At 48.1% G+C, this 22,837-nt stretch overlaps 1 protein-coding gene across 2 annotated transcripts in view; it reads right to left on the reverse strand.

Annotated features, from left to right (window-relative positions):
- Positions 1 to 22,760, reverse strand: part of USP35 (ubiquitin specific peptidase 35) — a 53,222-nt gene extending 30,462 nt beyond the window's left edge. The window contains exons 1-3 of one of the 2 annotated variants that reach the window (XM_006131912.4): positions 22,610 to 22,760; positions 2,466 to 3,162; positions 1,276 to 1,411 (exon numbers count right to left, since the gene is read on the reverse strand). In XM_006131912.4, coding sequence (XP_006131974.2) covers positions 1,276 to 1,411; positions 2,466 to 3,147 — 818 coding nt within the window. In that variant the 5' untranslated portion in view covers positions 3,148 to 3,162; positions 22,610 to 22,760. Of the gene's footprint in view, positions 1 to 1,275; positions 1,412 to 2,465; positions 3,219 to 22,609 lie in introns of those variants that run through there. The other variant, XM_025189114.2, reaches the window with a different exon arrangement.
- Positions 22,761 to 22,837: the final 77 nt, after the last annotated feature.

Raw genomic sequence — 22,837 nt, forward strand, 5'->3', positions numbered from 1 at the left:
GCCACCCGGCCTGCAGATATTATAAGTGCTGCTGCAGAGCTGGGATACTGGGTGAATGCTGGACATCAATTAGGGTACGTCTAGACTACATGCCTCTGTCACCAAAGGCATGTAGATTAGGCTACCAGACATGGTAAAATGAAGCGGCGTTTTAAATAATCGCCGCTTCATTTAAATTTACATGGCTGCCGCACTGAGCCGACAAACAGCTGATCATCCCAGGAGGCTTACCTGGGTGGTCGACAAATACCTTTGATGTCGACGCCCGTGCGTCCAGACTATCGCGCTGAGCCGACAAACAGCTAATCAGCTGTTTGTCGACTCAGTGCGGCAGCCATGTAAATTTAAATGAAGCGGCGATTATTTAAATCGCCGCTTCATTTTACTATGTCTGGTAGCCTAATCTACATGCCTCTGTCTAGACGTACCCTTAGAGAGAGAATCTGACAGACCAGATAAGCACACTTGAATGCAGGCTGGGGTCAGCAAAAAAGCCATGTGGAACTCATCTGCAGCCAGGAAATGGGAGACAGGACAACTTTGGTTTTCCTTCATAACCTCTCTCAAACTGGGCAATTCTAATGCATCCAAAAGGGCGAGATGTGGGTGCTACAAGTCTCTAAACTATGTGGCCAACTGCTCTCTATACAGCCCACTGCCTTCCGTAGTTTCTCATGCTCCAGGCTTTCTATGCATGCGGAACTTCCTGTTCTATGGTGACTGTCACAGGAGCTAGGGTAGAAGGCAGCTGCTGCTCCGGAAGCCGGTCAGTTGAGCCTTACTTGCTATAAACACCTGCTGCTGTGCTGCCCAGACCCATTTCATAGCCCCAAAAGGGGAAAGAACTGAGTTAATTGTCACAGCCAGGGCTACATCACCAGTTAAATAAAGACCCAGTGAAAAACTACTGGCAGTGGCATTCATCTTGGATAAGATTTTCAGAAGTGCCTAGTACTTTTCAGTGACCATTTTGAGACACCTTAAAGGGACCTGTTTTTCAGAAGGCAGGTTCTCAGCACCTTCTGAAAATTAAGGCGTTTCAAGTAGGAAACCTAAAAATCACCAATACCTGTGGAAAACTTTGGTCCTTATTCCCAGAGTCCCAGCATGATTTGAAGGTAGCAAGGAGGGACAGCAAAATTTTTCTGTCACTCAACCCCTCAGACCTCCAAACTAGAGCTGTACAGGATATCTGCTTAGAGTGTTCTGCTCCTTAGCCTGAGTCCTAGGATCCTTCCAGCACATTCAGCAATTGGTCCCGCCCACATCTCCTACCTACTGATGGCCATCATCATCTGCACATCCGTTATGCTGTCATCGTTGGTTAAGTTTCTTATGACACCGTCCATGAGCTCCAGTGGAACATACTGAACCACGCTGGCCAAGGCATTCGAGGGGGTTTCCTGCTCCTCTGTGAGATATTAGTAAGAATAGACAGTGTTAAAGCTAACAGCCATTGGGAAATCCAGTTAATGTGATTGTGTTTCTACTGCAAAGGTTGAATCTTTTCTAGCCTCACAAAGGGCCAGCTCATCAGCCAGTGTAAAACAGCACAGTTCCACTGACTCAACACCGATCTGTTCTAGGATGGCAGTTCCTATGTTCTTAACAGCACACAAGGCATGGTCATAGCAGACACTCTGGTGTTTTGTGATGCATGCAGCTGAAAGAGAGGCAGGGACATATGCAAATGAATGTTAGCCTCTGGAGAGTGCTATTGCTTTTCTAACAACTGGCCAATTGGTTCTGACCCCTAGAACTTATGCAAGTAAATTCGCTCTCTTTGCTCACTTTATATTAGTCAATCTCTATAACCCCCGGTGGGATGATTCTGGGTATTTTACAGCCCTGGGGCATGCCTCAAGGCACAAGACTAATGGTGAGGTTCCAAAGGCACTCAACACAGACAGGTGCCAACTCACACTGGAGTTTGTAGGAGTGGAGAATAGGTATTTGACTGCCCATAGTGAGTCAGGAGAGTGTTCCCTACAAGCCGAGTGCTTGGGCAGCTACTCAGGAGAGATTCAAATGCCACCCAGCTGATTAACAAAATGCCCACAGCACCCACAGCTGGCAACATGTATTTCTACTGGTGGTGCACATCTGCACATACCTCGGTGCAAGTAACAACATTTATTCTACACATGGATAACAAAAATTAGAAGGCACCCAGGTCAGGAGCCCTACTGACCTTTGAAATTCTCCACCAAGTGCTTTTGTAATAACTCAGTGAGGTCATATGCACCAGAGCAGTTACTTCTACCACATGGCTTAATGGACAACTTGGAGAGCAATGCGATTGGAATTTAGGTCTTCCTTTTCCTAAAGCCAGATAGCTTCAGCACTGAAAGCTTTATCTGTTTTATTACATTCCTGAAACACTGAATCTTTTAGAACCATTTAAAATGTAAGACATTCTAGTTTATTATTAACCCATGCCTGAAAACACACTGTATTGTTTTTACCTGTCGAAGAAATGATCGTAAAAAGCTCCTTCAGGGATGGTAGAATAGAATTAGTCTGAGCTTTCCAGATCTTCTGCAGCAATCCGCTCACTTTGTTCACATGGTCCAGAAACTCCATGATGTCATCTTCTCCCTCCGAGATGCACTGGAACTGCCCAATGCACCGTATTAGCTGCTGGCAAAACAAAATCTGGTGCTTGCCGGTGGGGACACACTGAGGATGCTGGGATAAGAGCTTACAGATCTTCACACACTGCTTGGGCCCAGGTCGCTCGCAGACTTTGCGGAGCACTTCAATCCTCAACAGGCTGAAAATGTCACTAGCTGATGGGCTCTCCAAGATGAACTGCAGTCCCAAGTGAATGTAATCTAGCACATAAAAGCTCCTTTTCCCCGCAGGCCCATAACCTTCCTGGAGAAGACTCAGGAGGAATCGGACATTGAAGAACTCCTCAAACTCCTCCAGGTGGTAGTGACCATAAACTTCTAAAATCTCTTTGCCAATCTCTCTCTTAAACTTGGTGTCACCCATGAGATAGAGCTTGGTGGAGAGTTCTAGCATGGACCAGCACTGCTCACTGTCCATGGGCTGCTTTATTGCTTCTATGACGCGTCTCACTAGCCCTTGTTTCACGTTGTTGGGATATGAAGACATCATCACCGCTTCTAGTATCTTGTCCATCTCTGCTTTCAGACTCTGCAATAGTGTGAAACAACAGCACATTATATCAGCTACTACCTAGTTTTACTTTACTACCCAAAGCTACTGAGCACCCATTGGCTCCTGCTGGCTTCAGTGGGGCAGGGCTCAGCACTCAGGCCTACCAATGGGGGGAGGAGAGGGGGCAGTTGCCCCAGGGCCCCGCAATTCAAAGGGGTCTGGGGCTCCCAGCTGCTGCTGCTGCTACTGCAGCAGCAGTGGTGGTTGGAGCCCTGGGCCCTTTAAATTGCCGCTGGAGCACTGCACTGCGTGCTCTGTGCAGCTCTGAGCCATGCTCTAGGTGGCATGCAGTTCATTGTTTAGGGGGGGATGTGTGGAAGCACGAAATAACCCGCCTTGCTGGCAGAGTAGCATGAAAGGGGACCTGCCCTGAAGCCTATACTGAGCCTGGAAAGTGAGACCAAGATATTTGAATCTGATGTGCAGTGCAATGGAGAAAGAGTGACTCTGTGAGGGTCTCAGTCCTGAACCCAGGGCCAGGCGTCTGCCACATCCTGGCCTCCACCCAAACAATGCAGAAACTGGGTGGACTAAGAAGCTACTTGGGCTATAGCTGAGGCACCACCTATGGAAGGCTCACTTGTGTCCACTGATTGGCTCAGCTATACTATTAAACAGAGTTGTTGACTCGAGTCCCACGACCTGAACTTGAGTCCGACTTAAGTCGCCTAAGTGACTCGACTTGAGACTCGACTCGGGTTCATTGTTTGTGACTTGAGACTCGACTTGAGACTTGTTAATTTTGTTAAATCGACTTGGTGAAAAAATTGTCTGAAAATGTCAATATTGATGGCTTGTACAAAAGTGACTTGCCATTTTTTAAATTAAGACTTGAGACTTGACTTGGGACTTAACTTGGAAGTGACTTTAGGGTCTCAAGACTCGACTTGAGACTTGAACTGTAGTGACTTGAGACTCGACTTGGACTTGACAATGACGACTTGAAGACAACACTGCTATTTAAGCCAGGAAGAGAATCAAGCTGTTTGCCTAAGCAATAGAGTGGTTTCCTGTTGTAGCTGCTCTGAACCCTGCTTGTGCCTGCCTTATGCCTGCCCTGGTTCCTGTTCCCACTGTGTTCCCGCTCTCTGCTTGATCCTGGCCTTTCCTCCTGTCCTTATGCCTTGCCTCCAATCCGGAATGACCAGTCCCAAATCTGACTTCTGACTCCAGCTTCGCCATTAGTTCCGGCATTTGGCACCTGACCTAGGCTCTGAGTCTCAGCTTTGATTCAAAGTTTGAACTCTGGTTCCACCCCTAGCACTGGGGCTGACCCCCGACTTTGTTCCCCAACCTGCATGCCTGCTCCACCCACTAGACTTGACTCCTTTTCTGACTACTAGGCTAGAATTTCTACATCCCAATCCATAACTACTCCAAGGGGAAGATGACACAGTTGAAGTGAATTGGTTTTGTGACAAAAGTATTTTGGACATACAAGGATGGGGGAAGGGAGTGTCAGACGGCCTTAAGAGGAGAACATTGCAGCATTTGAGGTGAGGGTAACTAGGCTGTGACTCAGCCATTCATTGTGAGGCACAAAACCCCAAGACTTAGTTCTGTCCTGGCTGCACAGGGGCAAAGAAGCAGGAGCAATCAAAGAGAGCCCATGGCTACAGGATGAGATGAGAGGAAGAACAGAGGTGTTGTCAGCAATAATGGAGGAGGAGGAGGAGGTCATAGAAGGGAAGTTGAAGAGTTCAGCTTTGGCCGTGTGCAAGCTGAGAGGATGGCAAGCCATCCAATGGAAGATGTGAGTGAGACACACGACTGAACAAGGTAAGATATGCTAAAGAAACAGAGATTGATGCTGTAGCTTTAAATACAACATCCTTGAATGCCTTTAAAAACTGAGCAAGCTGGCATTTTGAAAGCTACAGGGAGGTTTGTTCTTCCATTCTAATAACACCAATATGTGGGCTAGGAGATTAAAAACCACACACCTAGAATAAACAAAGCTTCCCACAAATGGTCACGAGTTTGTCCTTTAAATAAATGCAAGATAAAATACTGTGAGCCTGATCCTAAGAGAGGCTGTGTGCCCTCATCTGCCACTAGCCACAATAGAACTCGGTGGGAGTAGGGGTTATAAATATGGACTTGGAAGCAATTCTGTGGACTCAGCCTTTAATCAACACAGGACCAACAGATGTGTCTGCTCAGATGCTACAGTGATGGTGTGGCAGAAATGACTGGTCCCATTAAAGGGAGCTGGGGCCAGATTCACTTCTGGCATAATTAATTAGCTGCTTCCCAGCCTGAAGAGGCAGGATTATAGGGGGCTCTGATGCTATATTGATATTAGATGCACCTCATAAAAGGGCCTCAGACTGGTGTGGAAGGTCCTGTATTGGGGCTTGCAGGAAACTGTGCTCCAAGGGGAACCAGTGCTCTGTGCCAGAGTAGAGGAAAGCTCAGAAAGGGGCAGGCAGAGTTGTCCTATCCATGGGACAGTTCTGAGTGGCTGCCCCAGGCTCTGAGAGGCTCTGTGTCGGCTGCCTCAACAGTCCTGTGGACAAGACCTGTGGGGCCCAGGGCAGCCCAGGGGATTACCCGTCCTAGGGCCTGACTCAGGGCAACAGCGGTGGTCGGGCTCCCCAGCACTCACCATGGCAACGGGAGCCAGAAGGACTCAGAAGCCTGCTCCCCTCCACCCTGCTGCTCATCTCCTAGCCCACTGTACCCCACTTCACCAAGGAAGCAGAGGGCCCCATCATGGCCTCAGGGTGCTCTGCTTCCCACCACTGCAGTGAAAAGGAGAGCAATGGGCTAGGAGATGGGCGGCAGGGCACAGCGGAGCAGGCTGCCATGTCACTCTGGCTCCCACTGTTGTAGTGTGTGCAGGGAGTGGGGGTGGCGACCACTGCTACCACTCTGTGCCAGGTCCCCAGTAATCCCCCCAACTCGCGTCACTTGGGGGAGGGGGCTTCAGGCAAGGAGTGCAATGGCAGTGGTGCAGGACTTGGGGGAAGGAGTGGAGTGGGTGTGAAGGGGGAGTAAAGCAGAGGCAGGGCAGAGGCAGGGCCTGTGGTGGTCACTAGAGGGTTGCCCTGGGCCCCTTAGGGTCAGCCATGGGATCTAGGAACAGGGTTCAGAGAGTGAACTGAACTTACACAAGCCCTGGAAGGACAAAAGAACCCTTTTGTTGAGACTTTTTAGATGGACTTTTGCTAAGCTGGAAAGGGTTAAGTGTGACTAAAGGACTAAGTAATGGCACCAGCTCCAACCCTGCATGGGGAGGGGTGAGGAAAAATTGAGCTAGGGGGTTCCTGGAGAGGAAGGGGGGGTGCTAAAGGGCAGAGGTAGGCCCACAGATGGGGGAGACAAAGAGGGCAGTTGACCCGGGGCCTGTTGATTCAAATGGGCCCAGGGCTCTAGGCTGCTGCAACCACTACCACAGAAGCAGCAGCAGCAGCCGCCAGAGCCCACGAGAATGCTGCACAGCATGCACCATGTGGCTGTGACAGCTGCATGTGGGCAACATCATGATGCGGTGCGCTACATGCTGTTCTGAGGCCTGGCTGTACCAACCCTGCCCCTTGTGCCTGAGGCCCCGCTCCCTCTGGGAGCATGGAGCCAGCCCCTCCCCATCTTGCTCAGGGGCCCAGCAAGTCTGTCGGCTTCCCTGGGCAGCTGTGCCCTATGACAAGGGAGCTACAAGAAGCAAAGATAAATAGATACACGGTTGTAGCCTGGCACCTGGATAGAGAGGAATTCATTTTCCTGGGCTGTCAGTGCTGCATCTGTCACACACACACACACACACACACACACACACACACACACACACACACACACACACACACACACACACACACACACACACACACACACACACACACACACACACACACACACACACACACACACACACACACAAAATTTACCATCCTCTAATTACAGAGCATGCTGTCTGAGGCTTTTGAGCTTCAGAGGGGTAGCAGAGTTAGTCTGTAACAGGAAAAGCTTAAAAAACAAATAGTCTAGTAGCACCTTAAAGACTAACAAAACATGTGGATGGTATCATGAGCTTTCGTGGGCACAACCCACTTCTTCAGAGGAAAGGAGTAGTTAAGCTGTTTACGTTTAGATTCTTTGGCTTCCTCCTTCTCTACCTACCAATGTTTAGAGCCCTCCCTAGGTCTTGCTGGATTTACTTTCAATGATGTACATCAGCCTAGGATGAGAGCCTGCCCACCTTATGTGGGTTCTCTGTTTTTCATAGCTTTGCCAGCCAGCCCAGCCTTTACTGGAAGAGAATAATGCAAATCCTGGCTGCACATCAGGAAAACGCTGCGTTTTTGTGTTATACAGTCAAAGTGATGGGGAGACAGAGAGCGAGAGATGGAGACTGCAGCGTCAGGCGGAGTTTGCCATTTGTCACTGCCTGAACTCATCATTGATGGGATTAGAAGAGAGACCTGCTGAAAGAACAAGGATTTCACTAGAACAGTTCAGCACATTAAAGTCAAATTTATAGCCAACCACTGGTTGAAAACACTGAGCAGGAACCCCCATAAAAATATTGGTTCATCAAACAGCTAGATTGATTTTAAGAGGCAAAATTATTTCTACTACAGTGCCTTACTGCTACCTGTACACACAGTATGAGACAGTGCCCCAACTGCAGGTCTAGATAGACAAGACAGACAGTGGCTGGGAGAAAGGAAGAATTATCCTCACTTCCCAAGTGAAAAATTTAGATGTAATGTAGATACACTGACTTTCCCAAGGTCACAAAGGAAATATGTGGCAGAGCTGTGAATCTAGATTGTTTGTACCCCAGACCAACTGGAAGATAAGGATGTAAAGAGGTAACCAGTTACCTGGCAAGCAATGTTTTACTAGCATGCTTACCGATGTAACCAGTTAACCGGCTGCCCTGCTGGATCAGAGCATCCCCCCACCTACCCATGGCATGACACGGCGGGCTGGTTAACCAGTTAAACATATAGTTTAACCAGTTAACATTTTAAACAGGTTTTTACATCCCTTTTGAAAGATCAATCACCCTTTCTTTCACCTTTTACCCATCCCTGCATGTCTACATGACCAGATTACACAGCCAAGTTAATCCATTGTCTACTGGTCAAAGCATAGGACTGGGAGTCAGGAACAAGAGAAGTCTGTTCCTGATGCTGCTGCAGCCTTTCTGTGTGACTCTGAGAAAGCAGCTCTGTGCCTCAATTTTCTCATTTGTAATATCTACCTCACAGGAATGTTACAAGGCCTAATTTATTAATGTTTGCAAAGCCCTTACATTTCTAAAATGAATAGTGCTATCTCAGAGCAAAATATTAGTGGGAACAGCATAGATATATACCAGAGCACAAAGATTCTCAACAGAGGTCATGTCAAATTTTCTCAGAAAGCATGAAGAGCCTTCAAATGAATGGTTTTGCAACCTGGCATACAGATATGCAGTGTCCTTCTAGCTATTTGGGATGGGGGGGGGGGGGAAGAATGGTTCTCCAAGTTAAAAACAATTCTAAAGTGGGGTGTAATTCAACAAAAGTTGAGCACCTCTGCCATAGAAGACAGCACTGTAATGGCATTGTTAGATGATGTATTAGATCTTTTTTATCGCAGATTTTTATATGTTGTACAGAAAAGATGTTAGACTGTTTCAAACTAGTGATCTTTTCTGGCCATATTATGAAATCAGATTATAACTTAATTTTCTGTACTGTCTCCTGGTTTTTTATAAATGTTTCTAGTCACAAGGGACCATTATGATCACCTCATCTAATCTTCTGTATAACCCAGGCCAGAAAATTCCACCCAGTAATTCCTTCCTCAGCCTTTATCTTAAGGTTGAAGTAGACAATGTTTTCTCTTAAGAACCAAATGGCTGCTTAGTAGTAAAAAAATTCCAAGCCAAAACCCAAAGACACACAAAAAATCCTGCCTCCAGAATTCTTAACCAGCAATCTAACAGCTATACCATGCCACTTATACAAATTATTACCTACCCCCATGACTGCACAAGCACCAGGAAACATCTCCAGGCTCATTCTGTTCTCTTTTGCTGGCTGCTTTGCTCTGTGAAATCATACAAGGCGGTCCCAGCACATACATGACTGCATCATTCCCAAATGTGTTTGGCCCTACAATGTGGGCATTGAGCCGTGATCCTGGCCTTTCTGTTTTGTGTTAGTTGTTTTATATTGTCCTCTACAAACACACCGGATTTTTTTTCCCTAGTGCACCAGTCCTGTTCTTCCACTAAGTCCACAATGTAAACAAGAGACTGTTGGCTGTTGCTCATAATTTAAACACCTTCAGTGACTGAAACACATCCATGGATCAAACATGGATTTGGCTTGTAGGAAATGAGGACAAGGTAGGCAGTAAAAAGTATAAAACCCACAAGTGTTACAATGAGAGGGAGAGACACAGAGGCTGAGGACTGGCCCTGATGACAGAATTGACCATCTGGTGGTAAGAGAGACTAAAAGCAGGGAGGAATACTCATTCTGCTGCTAAACAGCCTATTTTAGTTACCCCTTCCTTCCTGACCACTGACTGTTTCATTCACCTTCCTGGGCTTTAAGCTATAACACCTTGGAACATTTTAGTAGTGTGCTTTTCCAAAAAACAAAAATTAATTTGAGTTAAGGGCCTGCACAACACAGGTAAATATTCTACAGGTTGCACCTCTAAAATCCAGGATTTTCTGGTCTGGCAACATCCATGGTCGGCATGACCATGGATGTTCTACAATCAGAGTCTCAGCATGCTGCAGGGGGATGGGGGCCAGGGAACTGGCACGCTGCTCAATTGGGCTGCAAGGGAGGGCCAGGACATGGTTCAGTTGGGCTGGGAAGGGCAGGTGCAGGAAACCAGTGCACAGCTCATCTGGGCTGCGGAAGGTGGCGTGCATTTCAGCTGGGCTGTGGGGAGAGCCAGGAAGCCTGGGGGGGAAAAGGGGGTTTGCAGAGGGGGCCCAGCAGCAGGGGGCATGAAATAACTATCCCTGGTCCGGAAAAATCCCTTATCTGGTACCAGTCAGGTCCCAAGGGTGCCAGACCAGAGAGGTCCAACATGCAGTTTAAAATATGCACTTTAATTCCAACTCTGCAGTGTTGGACACTTCGTCACTTATATGCCAAAACTAGAAAGTTAAATGGACATGTAAACAAAATAATGAAACTAAAAGCAGCATCAATGATCAAAAGGAAATTTGGATTCAGTGCCCCCACCCCAGGCCCCACCTTATTTTAATCATACAAAGTGATCTTTTAAACATAAATCAGGGATTCTTTGAATACATGGTTCTTCACAATGGCAGCATTTTTTAACTGGGATTAATTTGAATATTTTAAATAGAAAGGCAGGGTAAAAATGTGGACCGCAAGGGTGCGAATGCGCTCCCGATGGTTTCCCAACTAAGCCTGCTCCGGCCAGCTAGGGGAAGGCTGGAGCTGATTCCCCCCGCCTCCTTCCTGGGGAAATCAGTGCCAGCCTTCCCCCGGCCAGCCAGAGCATGGGGGAAAGGGGGCTTGGGCAGCAGGCCACTCATGGGAGTCGGGTAAAAGCCCAGATGGGGAAGGTAAGACCCAGCCCTGCCCCTTCTGCCCGAGGCCCTGTCCCCAGAACCAAGCCATGCACACCCCCAACCCAATCCTGCCTGGTCACGTGGAAAGCTGAGGCTATCGTGATACCTCCGGCCAGGCCCTCCCCAGCAGATGGGGAAAGCTGTGCTGCCCCACCATGGCCATATTCCCCACCCCCCGGGCAGCCAGGCTGCTGAGCTTGGCTGCCTTCCCCAGTGGCCAGGGCGGTGGGAGGAGGGGTCAGGGGGGGAAATGGGCTGCTGTGCCGTGGTTCCAGCCTTCCCCGGGGACTGGGGGGATCTGGGCTGCCACGCCACAGTTCCAGCTTCTCCCAGCAGCGGCCCCACCCTTAGACAGTCAGTCATGTAGGCAGTTTTGAGAAGGCTGTGCTTTCCCTTGCCTACATTACCAACCGCCCATGACACTACTCCTGCCTTCCCCCGGGCAGCCGGAGCACGCTTACTTGGGAAATCATGTGGGAAGTATGCTCGCACCCTTCACGTCCCCATTCCCTACACATGGTCCTGAGTCATCAGTTCAAATTGCTAATTGGAAATCTGCCTGTACAGATAATCCCAGACTTACAAATGAGTGACGTACCAAACACCTGGACTCCATTCATTGAAATGTGACCGCGCTGTTCGTAAGTGTGGATCGCGCGTTCGTAACTCAGGGACCGGCTGTAATTCACTTAAATGGGAGGTTGCTCGTAAGTACGAGCGGTCGTAAGTTGATGCGTTCGTAACTCGGGGACCACCTGTATTTGAAGGCACATTCAGAAGCTGTTCTCCGGCTTTAGGCCTGTTGTGCCCTGGAGAACCATGTCTGCCCCCATGCTGGTAGCTGAGGAGCTTCCAAAAGCCTTGGTAAGAAGGGGAAGTATGACTCACATTAACCTCACAGAAACAAGTTGTCTGAGGTACTATCTTGTATAAACTGTATTGGACCAATCTGATTTGGTGAGAGAGACAAGTTTCAAGCTACAGAGAGTTCTTCACGTTTGGGAAATATACTCAGAGTGTCACTGTCAAATATAAGATGGAGCAGATGGTTTAACATAAATAATTAACACATTTTTCAAAGGATCACTTAAGGTGAAGTGGCCCCTTAACAATTCCCCAGTCACGGGCTTGTTAAGAGGGTCACAGATTGTTGTAATAAATCATAAATCCAGGGTGTCTGTTCAGTTCATATTTTGTAGCATGTAGCAAAGGTCTGTATTTAAGTTCTCAGGCTCATTTTTTTTGAAGCTGTTGTGCAGGTTTCCTCTGAGGACGAGGCCTGAGGGATCAGATACAGAGTGATGACTTTGTGAAAAGTGTAGTAGCTTCAGAGGTATTTCCAAACCTGCTCGTACCCTCTTACCCCCTCTGAGCAAACTGCAACAGAATCAGATACCACCCAAAGAGATGGTCCCTTTACTTTCTATGGGACTAGAATGTGGGACTGAGGTGACAGCAGTGAAGGGGAGAATCACCCCTCAGAAGTGTGTAGGGGGGGGGGGAATGGGCAGAGGCTGTCAGTACCAAGCTGTGGCTGAGCAACAGCATGTGCTAGAGCTGCAGTGGCCCGTCCTGAAGCAACTCCTATATATCCAGGCGGCCAAGGGCAAGGAGCGAGGCACAGCTGGAGCAGGGGGCAGAAGTTATACTCTTGAGCACTTCCTGCTATAGCCAGCGGCCCCCCAGCCAGTCGCACCACCCATCCTGGGGCACAGCCTGTCTGCCTTGCAGAAGAGGGGCTGTCACACTATTGCTGCGGTTAGAAGAACACTCCCCTCACTATGGGATCTTTAAGACCTGGACTCAGAATGAAGGTTTCAGAGGTCTCCCACTTTTGCTGTGTGCAGTTAGTCAGTACTCTGTCCCCACCTCACCCATAGGGCTGGCTTCTCATATATGCCACAGGAGAACTGCACGGCATGCTGGGAGTTGTAGTCCTTTTTTTGCCTCCCCCGCTTCCCTCCCTGTGTCGGGCAGCACTGAGAGATCGGGGCAGGACTAAAGCTCTCAGAAGCCCTTCCCTTCTGTGCTGCCGGGCATTGACGGTGGGTCCCTCTCTTTGTCAACTCTGATTGGCCACTGTGGCTGGCAGTTGGCTGAGGGGGCGGCTGTTGCTTGGGTCTGGCTGGAAACACTGTAGGCTGCCGGGCATTGGTGTTGGGGAGAGCAACTGGGGGCTGCAGATGGAGCTGGCGGGAGAAGGCGGGGGGTACACCGGGCCCAGCCCTGCCCCCGGCCTCGCTCCTGGCAGGGGGAATCAGCCCCAGCCTTCCCCCAACCAACCGGAATCGGCCCCATTGGGGACACGTTCACACCCCCACTATGTACTGGCCTGCAGTAGCATGTGATTTATCTCACCAATCTACCTTGACTAGCAAATATCAGATACTGACAGTGAACTGCCCCATTGCAGAGTTGAAAAAGAAAATTCTCAGGTTCTTTAATAGATTTGAGGAAGTCTCAGATTCATCAGCTAAATGCCATCACCATGGTTTCATCCTTCACCAATATATCCACATCTCCTCTTATTTTAACTTTACCTGTCCTTTATCTCTTGTATTTTACAGACCCAGATATCATCTTAAATTAAGAATATCTTGGTTATTCCATCAAAACCACAACCATTTTAGAACTCATGTGAAGTAATTCTAGGTCAGCAATCTGCATATGCTCTACGCTTAATTGATACTATTGCTCTTTTCCTTCTATTCTTTTTTATTTATTTTTACATTACATTTCTTACGATTACCTAAAATGTTAAACCAGATTATTTATGTTGCCGTATAACTTGGAAACCCTAACTCAGATCATGGCCCTGTTGTACTAGGAACTGTTTATTCACACAGGAAAAGAAAGTATCTGTCCCAAAGAGCCAGTGCTCTAAGGCTATGTCTACACTACGGCTATGTCTAGACTGGCATGATTTTCCCCAAATGCTTTTAACGGAAAAGTTTTCCATTAAAAGCATTTGCGGAAAAGAGTGTCTAGATTGGCACAGACGCTTTTCCGCAAAAGCACTTTTTGCGGAAAAGCGTCCAAACCAATCTAGACGCGCTTTTGCGCAGAAAAGCCCCGATCGCCATTTTAGCCATCGGGGCTTTTTTGCGCAAAACAGTACTGTGCTGTCTACACTGGCCCTCTTGCGCAAATGATTTGCGCAAGAGGGCTTTTGCCCGAAAGGGAGCAGCATAGTATTTCCGCAAGAAGCACTGATTTCTTACAGTAGGAAATCAGTGTTCTTGCAGAAATTCAAGCGGCCAGTGTAGATAGCTGGCAAGTTTTTCCGCAAAAGCAGCTGATTTTGCGGAAAAACTTGCCAGTCTAGACACAGCCTACATGTTTTGTCAGAAGAGGCAATGCAAATGAAGCACTGATTAGCATTTTCTCGCACTACATTTGCATAATCTATTCTGATCCATTTTTGCGCAAGAACATGCAGTGTAGATCCATCTGTTTTTTGAAAAAAAAATCTTTTTGCGCAAGATCCTTATCCTCTCCGGGAGAAGCATAAGGATCTTGCGCAAAAAGGGGGTTTTGCGCAAAATGGACACATCCACACTGCATGTTTTTGGACAAAAACCTCTTATGCAAATGAAGCACGAGAAAATGCTAATCAGCACTTCATTTGCATTGCCTCTTCTGACAAAACACGTAGTGTAGACATAGCCTAAATGGACAAAACATACAACAGAAGTCCCTATTGGATCTCTGTTTTACAAATCTGGAATATCACGGTGAAGCGATTTCACCATGGTCTCAGAGGAAGCCTGCAGCAGAGTTAGGAACTGGCACCAGATCTGTTGAGTTTCAATCCAGCACCTATCAGTACTGATTTTAATCATGATCTAAATTAACCATGTTAATGATGATTTGCAGGTGTACTCTAGCCTAGCAAACTGAATGGGTATATGTTTGTTCTCTGTATCAAGGAATACACCAAGGAGATTGATTCTCTTTAGGTTATAAGCATTAAAACATGTTGAACTGAAACTAAAGTTAGCTTTTTCATTAAATCTGAGACTTCCTGTTGCTAGCCAAGAGGATAAACTGTATCTGTACATTTAAGCAATTTTTAATATTTACATTATTATTATGTGAGAAAATAGTGTATGATGCATATCTTATTTATTAAATGATTCTTTTTGTATTTGCGAGCTGTTTAAAGTGCTATTTGAATGGAAACTCAAATTCAATTAAAATGCACCAAACCATCTGTGATGTTGTATACAATCTGAGTGACCATTTATTATGTTACAGATACCGATTGCAAAAATGCAGTGAGTTATACAAGATATGGTATCAGTGGAAAAGTTACAACTTGCTAAATATGTTAAGGCTTATTTATATGTATTTATCTTCTTTGTCTCATCAGTTATGATATACACAGCGTAAGTTTGAGATGTCAAGATCGGGGTGACATCCCCAGACAAATTGGCATCAGGAGTATGCAACCTGTGTGACAGCCTATCAATAAGGCCCTACCAAATTCAAAGTCTGTTTTGGTAAATTTCAACAATCATAGGATTTTAAAATCTTAAATTTTGTGGTTTCAGGTATTTAAATCTAAAATGTGGGTGTTGTACCTGTTGGAGTCCTGGCTTAAAAGGAGAGTGTAGGGTGATGGTTGCAAGGCTACTGTAGGAGGAATAGGATATTTCCACTCCTCCTTCTGTCCTGCTGTTGGCGGATATACAGCCTTCAGAGCTGGGCTCCCAGCCAGCAGCTGCCTAGCTTCCAGTAGCCAGAGGGAGGAGGAAAGAGAAAGTCCCATTTCTCCCCAGCCCAGCTGGGAATAGCAGTTGGAGCCCAGCGCAAGGTGAGAGCCCTTGGCCAGGATACCTCTAGCTTTGCCCCTTCCCATCTCTGGACCCAGCACTTGGGGGTTCAAGGGGTTTGGGCTGGCTGGTGGTGGAGGGCTGACCACAGTGCCCCTCCCCCCCACAACCACAGCACCGTGGGCAATTTCCTATGTCATTCATTAGTAAGGCCAGCCCTATCCCCTGCAAAAGTGATGACCCCCCCAATACCATACCACCCTCACTTTCTGTGCTGCTGCTGAGTGCTGCTGACTTCAAAGCTGGGCACCTAGCCAGCAACCTGTACAAGGGGAAGGGGTAGCTCAGTGGTTTGAGCATTGGCCTGCTAAACCCAGGGTTATGAGTTCAATCCTTGTGGAGGCCATTTAGCAATTTGGGGCAAAAATGTGTCAGGGATGGTACTTGGTCCTGCTGTGAAGGCAGGGGACTGGACTTGATGACCTTCCAGTTCTAGGAGATAGGCAATCTCCATTAATTTAAGCCACAGGGCAAAGGATATGAAAAGGCAACTGCATATTCTTCATTTTGTCTTCAATTCTGCTTCTCACACCCAGAGCTGCATGTTAACAAACTAAAGCTCTGAACAGAGGACTGATAGACTCATCCAAATCAGCAAACTCACCAATTCTGCAAAGAACCTGACAAGCGGACCCTGAAGTCAGACTGTGATGGATGGGAGGGGTACTACCCTTTTCTAAACATTCCAGCATTCAATAACTAAAGAGTTAAACCCAGAACAGTGGGTATCCAGGAAGTGTTGGCAGGAAGCCAGGAAAACCAATGGGAAGAAATCAGGGTTCCCTGTAAGGTGTGTGCCTGGTGGGTACGTACCAAGAATTTCATTCCCACCCACCCCGTCAGCAGAGCTGTGCAGTTGCGGCCCCAGCTGCTTCACCCCAGACTGCTGCTGGAGCTGGAGCCTGGGCCCTGGTACTAAAAATAGCACCCTGGCCCAACTCCCATCCTGGCACACAGGGCAGTCACCCACCACGTGGCCCAGCCCCTGGAAGCAGCTGGGGCTACAGATGCTGGGGCTGGGACCACAGTACAAAAAATAGCACCGTGACCCCAACTTGAGTCCCAGCATTAGGAGCATGCTGCCCCATGTGCTGGGACTGGAGCTGAGCCATGGTGCAGCTACTCCTGGGCCAGGGCCTCAGTACTAAAAATAGTACCGCAGCCCTGGCTCCAGTCCCAGCACATAGGGTAGCTGCCCGCCATGCTTCCCCGCCCTGCAGGTGCAGATGTCAGGAAGGTAGAAGGTGAGGGAAGGGGCAGGAACATAACAAAGGGGATGGTGGGGCTTAGGAGAGGAAAGGGCTTGTGCTGACGGAGAGGAGAGGAGGGGGCCAGAGCAGTAGAAGAAAGGGGAAGGCACCAAGGGGTAGGGTGGAGGAGAGACAAATGCCAGGTACCAAGAGGAGACAATGAGAGGAAAGGGCAGGAGGAGCAGGGAGGGGGGGATGGGAAGGTGTCAGTGATGCTGGGAGAGGGAAGAGAGCAGGGTGATGCTGGGAGAGAGGAAGGGAGGGATAATGGGGGCAAGAGGAAGGAAGAGGAGAGGCGAGGAGAGGATGCTGGGAGAACAGGGGTTGAAAGGAGAGGTGGGCATGAGGAAGGCAGGGGATGGAGCAAGTCATGTGTGAAGGTGTAGACAGGGCTGGCCCATAACATTTTGGCACCTGAGGTGGGGAGCTCAAATGATGCCCCCATGCCCTCTTGCTTGGGCCAAAACTTTGAAAGGTCTCGATTCTGCCTTCTTCCTGTTCTACTCCTCTCATGGTACTGCTCTGCTACCTACCCCCAATAAAGGAGAACTAACAACTTAAAATGCCTTGTTCACCAGCAGCAGACACAATTTTCTACACTCTGGGTCCTAGTGGCGCCCCCCGCCCCCACACACACACACAGTCTGGCACCTGAGGCGACTGCCTCAGTTCGCCTCATGGTAAGGCCAGCCCTGGGTGCAGAGGGGCATGACGAGAACTGGGGAAGAGGGTGGTGAGGGGATGGGCAACAGAGAGGAAGAGGGCAAGAGGGGCAGGTGTTGGGAGGGCAGAGTTGGGAAGGGGGAGATACCAGGAGGGTGCAGGGGGTAAGGGAAGGTGTATGTGCCAGGAAGATTGTGGGGGTGAAGCAGAGAGGCAGACACAGGGAGGGGAGGGACAGGCACAGGAGAGAGGCAGGGCAGGTCTGTAGAGGGAGGTGTTAGGAAAGGGGATGGGGAGGTGAGCAAGAGGAGGGATGGCCATGGGGGGAAGGGAAGGGCAGGTACAAGGGTCAGAGAGGATGGGGAGGGAGGCAGGTTCCAGGAGGGCTGAGGGGAGTGAGAAGGGCAGGAGGCCAGGAGCCAGGACAGCAGAAGAGGGTGAGGGGTGGGACAGCAGCAGGCACCAGGGGAGCAGATGGGGCGAGGGGAGGATGGGAGACATGGCAGAAGAGGGGAAAAGGGAGAGATTTATAACTTGGGTGCCACAGTGGCATACATCTGAACAAGCGCACATGACCTCAATATTGGTGCACAAGACAAAACTCACTCCACTCATGGATGGAAAATCTTAGAGGGAACACTGGAAGAAATTTAGATTTTAATTGAAAGGGCTCCCGAACCCCTGGTCTGAACTCCTGACCATCTGCCCTGATACCTGCTCCCCCAGCTTGTGCCGTGACCCCTCCACACCTCTCACCACCCTACCCTGACTCCTGTACCTCTACTCCCTGCCAGGAGCCTCCCCCAAACCTAACTCCCTGCCTTGACTCCTGCGTCCTCCACTACCTGCCCTGAGCCCCCCCAACTCCTGTTCTGACTCGTGCACCCCACACACTGCCAGCCCCCTGTCCTGAAGGACCTGAGCAATGCCTGGTAAGTCTTCTAGTAGTTTTCATAAATGAATCACCCAAATTCTGCCCCATGTAATTATGTTTTACCTTGCTAAATTAAACTTTCAATTTCAGTTGCATACAGTAATATTCTTCATTTCCTGTCCTAAATTGCTGTGTAGAAATGATGGGCATTGTTAAACAGTTGCATGCGAAACAATGTCTGCAGCGCAAATGTGAAGATCTTGCAAAAAAAAAAAAAAAAGATCTCTATGTGGCTCCTTTTTCACAGGGGTGCTAGGCTTAATTAATGGAGGTTTGCAAAGCTCTTTTAAGATCTTTGGATGAAAGGCCCTATTGAAGTGCTAACTACTGTAGAGAACTAGCATGTTTGTATGTTTTACTGCCCTCTGCTGCATTATATGAGAACTACTCTTGTGCAGCATAACTCCTATACTGCAAAGAACTGGTGGAGAATCTCTTTTAGTGATGGGATGTGCAGCTTTAGGAGCAGGAGGCTGAAATTCCAAAGTCCCATGAAATTCCAAAATACCATGGTGGATACCACAGTACTTACCCATTGTAAAGGCCTTCATGGCCAGAGAGATGTCACATCATCATTAGCTTCCTTTCAGACTGTCAACATTTTGCAGGACTTTACCCTGCATTAGGCCCTCTAATATTTTAGCCAATTTGTCTTCACATCTGTGCAGTGATGGTGCCATGAGCCCTTGATACAGTGACTCCCTTGGCATCTAGCCCATTGCTTTACAGTTCCTGCTGTTAGGAACTTTGTTCTAACATCCAGTTTTCTTGCATCCACATGGGTATAGTAACACTATGTAAAGCCCAGATCCACCAGCGTTTCATTCTCTTCCTCCCTGGATATGTATTATCAGTTCAACCTCTGCACAATACATAACAATATTTTGCATTGACACACCTTTTCGACAAGACCATTACAAATGTAGATGGATTTAATCTCCCAAGCCCGCCCTCCCATGAGAGATTATTATCCCATTTTACAGGTGGAGAACTGAAGCACGAGACTGATTTACCCAAGATCCCATAGACAATCAGTGGCCTAGAAGGGGTGATGGAGCACCTGCCCAACACTGGCTAGAAAAGGTTAAATCAGGCTGGAGGAAGCCTGAACAGAGTCCTGGCCAATCAGGGAGAGGCTTGGAAGAAGCCAATCAGAGGACAGCTGGCTCTATATAAGGAGTTGCCCAGCAGAGAGGAGCAGTCGGGTCCTGTTCAGGGATGGTACAGGACTGATTGTCAAGAGGCAGCACCTTAGAGAGAGCACTGCTGGCTGGACAGGCTCAGGGAAGTGGGATAGAGGCTCTAGACACTAAGGCTGTGTCTAGTCTGGCCAGTTTTTCCAGAAAATCAGCCGCTTTTCTGGAAAAACTTGCCAGCTGTCTGCACTGGCTGCTTGAATTTCTGCAAAAGCACTGACTTCCTACTGCAAGAAATCAGTGCTTCTTGCAGAAACACTATTCTGCTCCTGTTCAGGCAAAAGTCCCTTTTGCACAAAGCTTTTGCACAAAAGGGCCAGTGTAGACAGCTCAGATTTGTTTTCTGCAAAAAAGCCCCGATTGCGAAAATGGCGATCAGGGCTTTTTTGCGGAAAGCGCGTCTAGATTGGCATGGACGCTTTTCCGCAAAAAATGCTTTTGCGGAAAAGCGTCCGTGCCAATCTAGACACTCTGTTCCGAAAATGCTTTTAACAGAAAACTTTTCCGTTAAAAGCATTTCCGGAAAATCATGCCAATCTAGATGTATCCAAAGGTGAAGGAGATGCAGAGATTACAGGGGAAGTGGCCCAAGGAATAAGAGGCAGTAGAGGGCAGTGAAGGAGGGTAGGACAAGGCTGCTGCCAGAGGATCCCTGGCTGGGACCCAGAGCAGTGTTCCCTCTAAGCTGCAAGGCAGCACAACTTCACAGGTGATTAATCAGCCCCACCCAGTCAGAGGCTTGATGCAGGAAGCTGACTGACTGGGTGGAGCTGATTAAGCTGTGTGGCAGCACAGCTTTACATGTGATTAGAGGGAACACAGACCTAGAATAATGGGTGGGCCTAGGTTTCCCCCTTACACTTCATCTAACCACTATTGGAGTGTGGCCTGGACAGACTGGGCTTGCCCTTTAAGTGAGGGGCTAGATTTGGGCAACAGTGACAAGTGTACAGACTGAGAACTGCTGATAACCCTGGAAGGGGATGAGAGGCTGTTAGAGTGGGTATTGCTGGAGGGCAATGTCTTGAAGAGGATACCGTGGTCCAGGAGGGATGCGTTCTGGAGCAGGAGGTTGGGGCAAAGATGGGGGAGACACCAGCCAGGAGGAGGCATGTGGCTGACAAAAGAACTAGTTTCCTGGAGCTACCAGCAGAAGGCACTGCAGGGTGAGTTCTGCCCCATGAAAGAAGGAAGTATAACCCTTCTTGTGTTAACCACTTGACAGTACTTTCCTGGGATAGATCCTCCTCACATCTCCTAGATAGACTAACTTTCCTTTGATTTCCAAGTCACTATTTGCTTCCATCCAAGCAAGAGAGCCCTTTCCATGCTAGCGGTACTAATCAGACTGCTCTGTCGGGCTGCTGTCACTAGATTCCATAGGAGCTGGTTTGAAGTGGTTTCCATCACATACAGCAGGGCTACTCAACATGCGGCCTGTTTGTTTGTGGCCTGCAATGGGGTTTGGGTTTACGCTCAACATGTGGCCTGTGGGTTAGATCCTTTGAACATGGCCTCTGCTGGGAACATGTTCCACAATGGCGAGGCGTCTCTCAGGTGGGATGATGCAACATTAAAAGATGCAAGTGGATGGGCTGGCTGGAACAGATGGGTACAGGGTGTCAGCGTCTCTAACCCCCCAGGAGGAGATGCCAGGAGCACTGGAGCATTGTGGGAAGTGCTAGCTGCTTAGCCTTGTGGGCTGAGCCTGAAAGGTGCTGACGGGCTCACGCTGGCCACGTTTGGGTCTGGCGCTGCGGCTTAAGGCTTAATCTTTGTATTCATGCCCATCAGTGTAAACAACTATTTGCATATATATTTTCATGTACATGCAACCACACTTAAGTTGCGGCTCTCAGCATGTGCTGTGAGTATCATTGTGGCCCCCGGGGCTTCTGACGTTGAGTAGCCCTGATATACAGGGTTGACAGTTTAGTTCAGTGACTCTTGGCACCCTCACTATTAAAAACTGTTCCAGCACCGATTCTACTTTAGTGTGTCCTGTCCCTAACACCTATACTCCTTTTGTTACCATCCTTGGATAATGTAAATTTTCTTGTCAAACTTGTAATTTCTTTAAGGTATTTCCAGAATAAACATCTCACCTTTCCCTTAAAATGTCTGTATTCTGTTATCTGTATAAAACTCTAAGCTCCAGATGCCTCCAATGTTTGGGCTGAGAAGAGAAGACACACCTGTAAACTGTGCCTTCATAATAATGACATACATCATTCATTTTAGACCCAAATTTGCTTCTATCGTATACAAACTGTGGGACTCACTCTCCAGTTTAAATCATAGAAATCAGATGTACATGCTGAGACAATAGCAAATTTTATAAAGACTATAGAAAAAATTTATATCATGATGCCCCTACAATAAGGCAGATTAATATTTGATATATCCTTTTAGTTTCAGCCCTGGCAAGAGGATAGAGGTGAAGGCCCATTTGGCCTTTTCCGTGTCTCACAATGGACTCTGCTAGGGCTCTAGATGGTTACATACAATAATACCTCCCTAAATTCATCACATGCATTAGGATACTTCATCAACTGCCATACAAATTACATGCCAAAAAGCCTGTTTTTATTCCTCCAGCAAAACTCCTATCAAAGTCAAGGAGAGTTCAGCCTGAGAATAGATTGGATCTGGACCAATCCTGCTGTTAGGAAGCTTGCTGGGGGTACTTCTTACATACACAGAATGGGACTATCACCCATATCTCTCTCCCCAGAATCCCTTCTCCCTCAGAGGATGCAAGACCACCTCTTTCCTCAAAGCTTTGTCCTGGTGAAAACCTTTGCACAACTTAGGCACCCACTTCAGCCTAACTGCTGCCTTGTATCCTGCCAGTGCCATGCAAGGCAATCATTATGAAAAAAAAAATCATACAATCTCGCTCACCCTGCCAACGCCACAGCCAAAATATTTCTCATTATCCTGATCACCCCACCCTGTGTAAACCTCTCTGCCATACAAATAAATACCTTAATGCACTGCAAACAATCCGCAAAGAAGGGGAGGAGGCTGCTGCTGCTGCTGCAGTTCTCACAGTGTCAGGGCTGCTGCTGCTGCTGCTGCTGCTGCGGGGTAGCTGTGACTACTGCTGCAGCCAGCACTTATCCCAAGCGCAGCCTCTGGCGCCACCGGAGCTGTTCCGAGGCAGTAATAAGAGCCTGCGTCCCCTTTAACACCAGCTGGAGAATTGCAGGCTC

The sequence above is a fragment of the Pelodiscus sinensis genome, chromosome 1 (assembly GCF_049634645.1).
Source record: "Pelodiscus sinensis isolate JC-2024 chromosome 1, ASM4963464v1, whole genome shotgun sequence".
Lineage (NCBI taxonomy): Eukaryota > Metazoa > Chordata > Testudines > Trionychidae > Pelodiscus > Pelodiscus sinensis.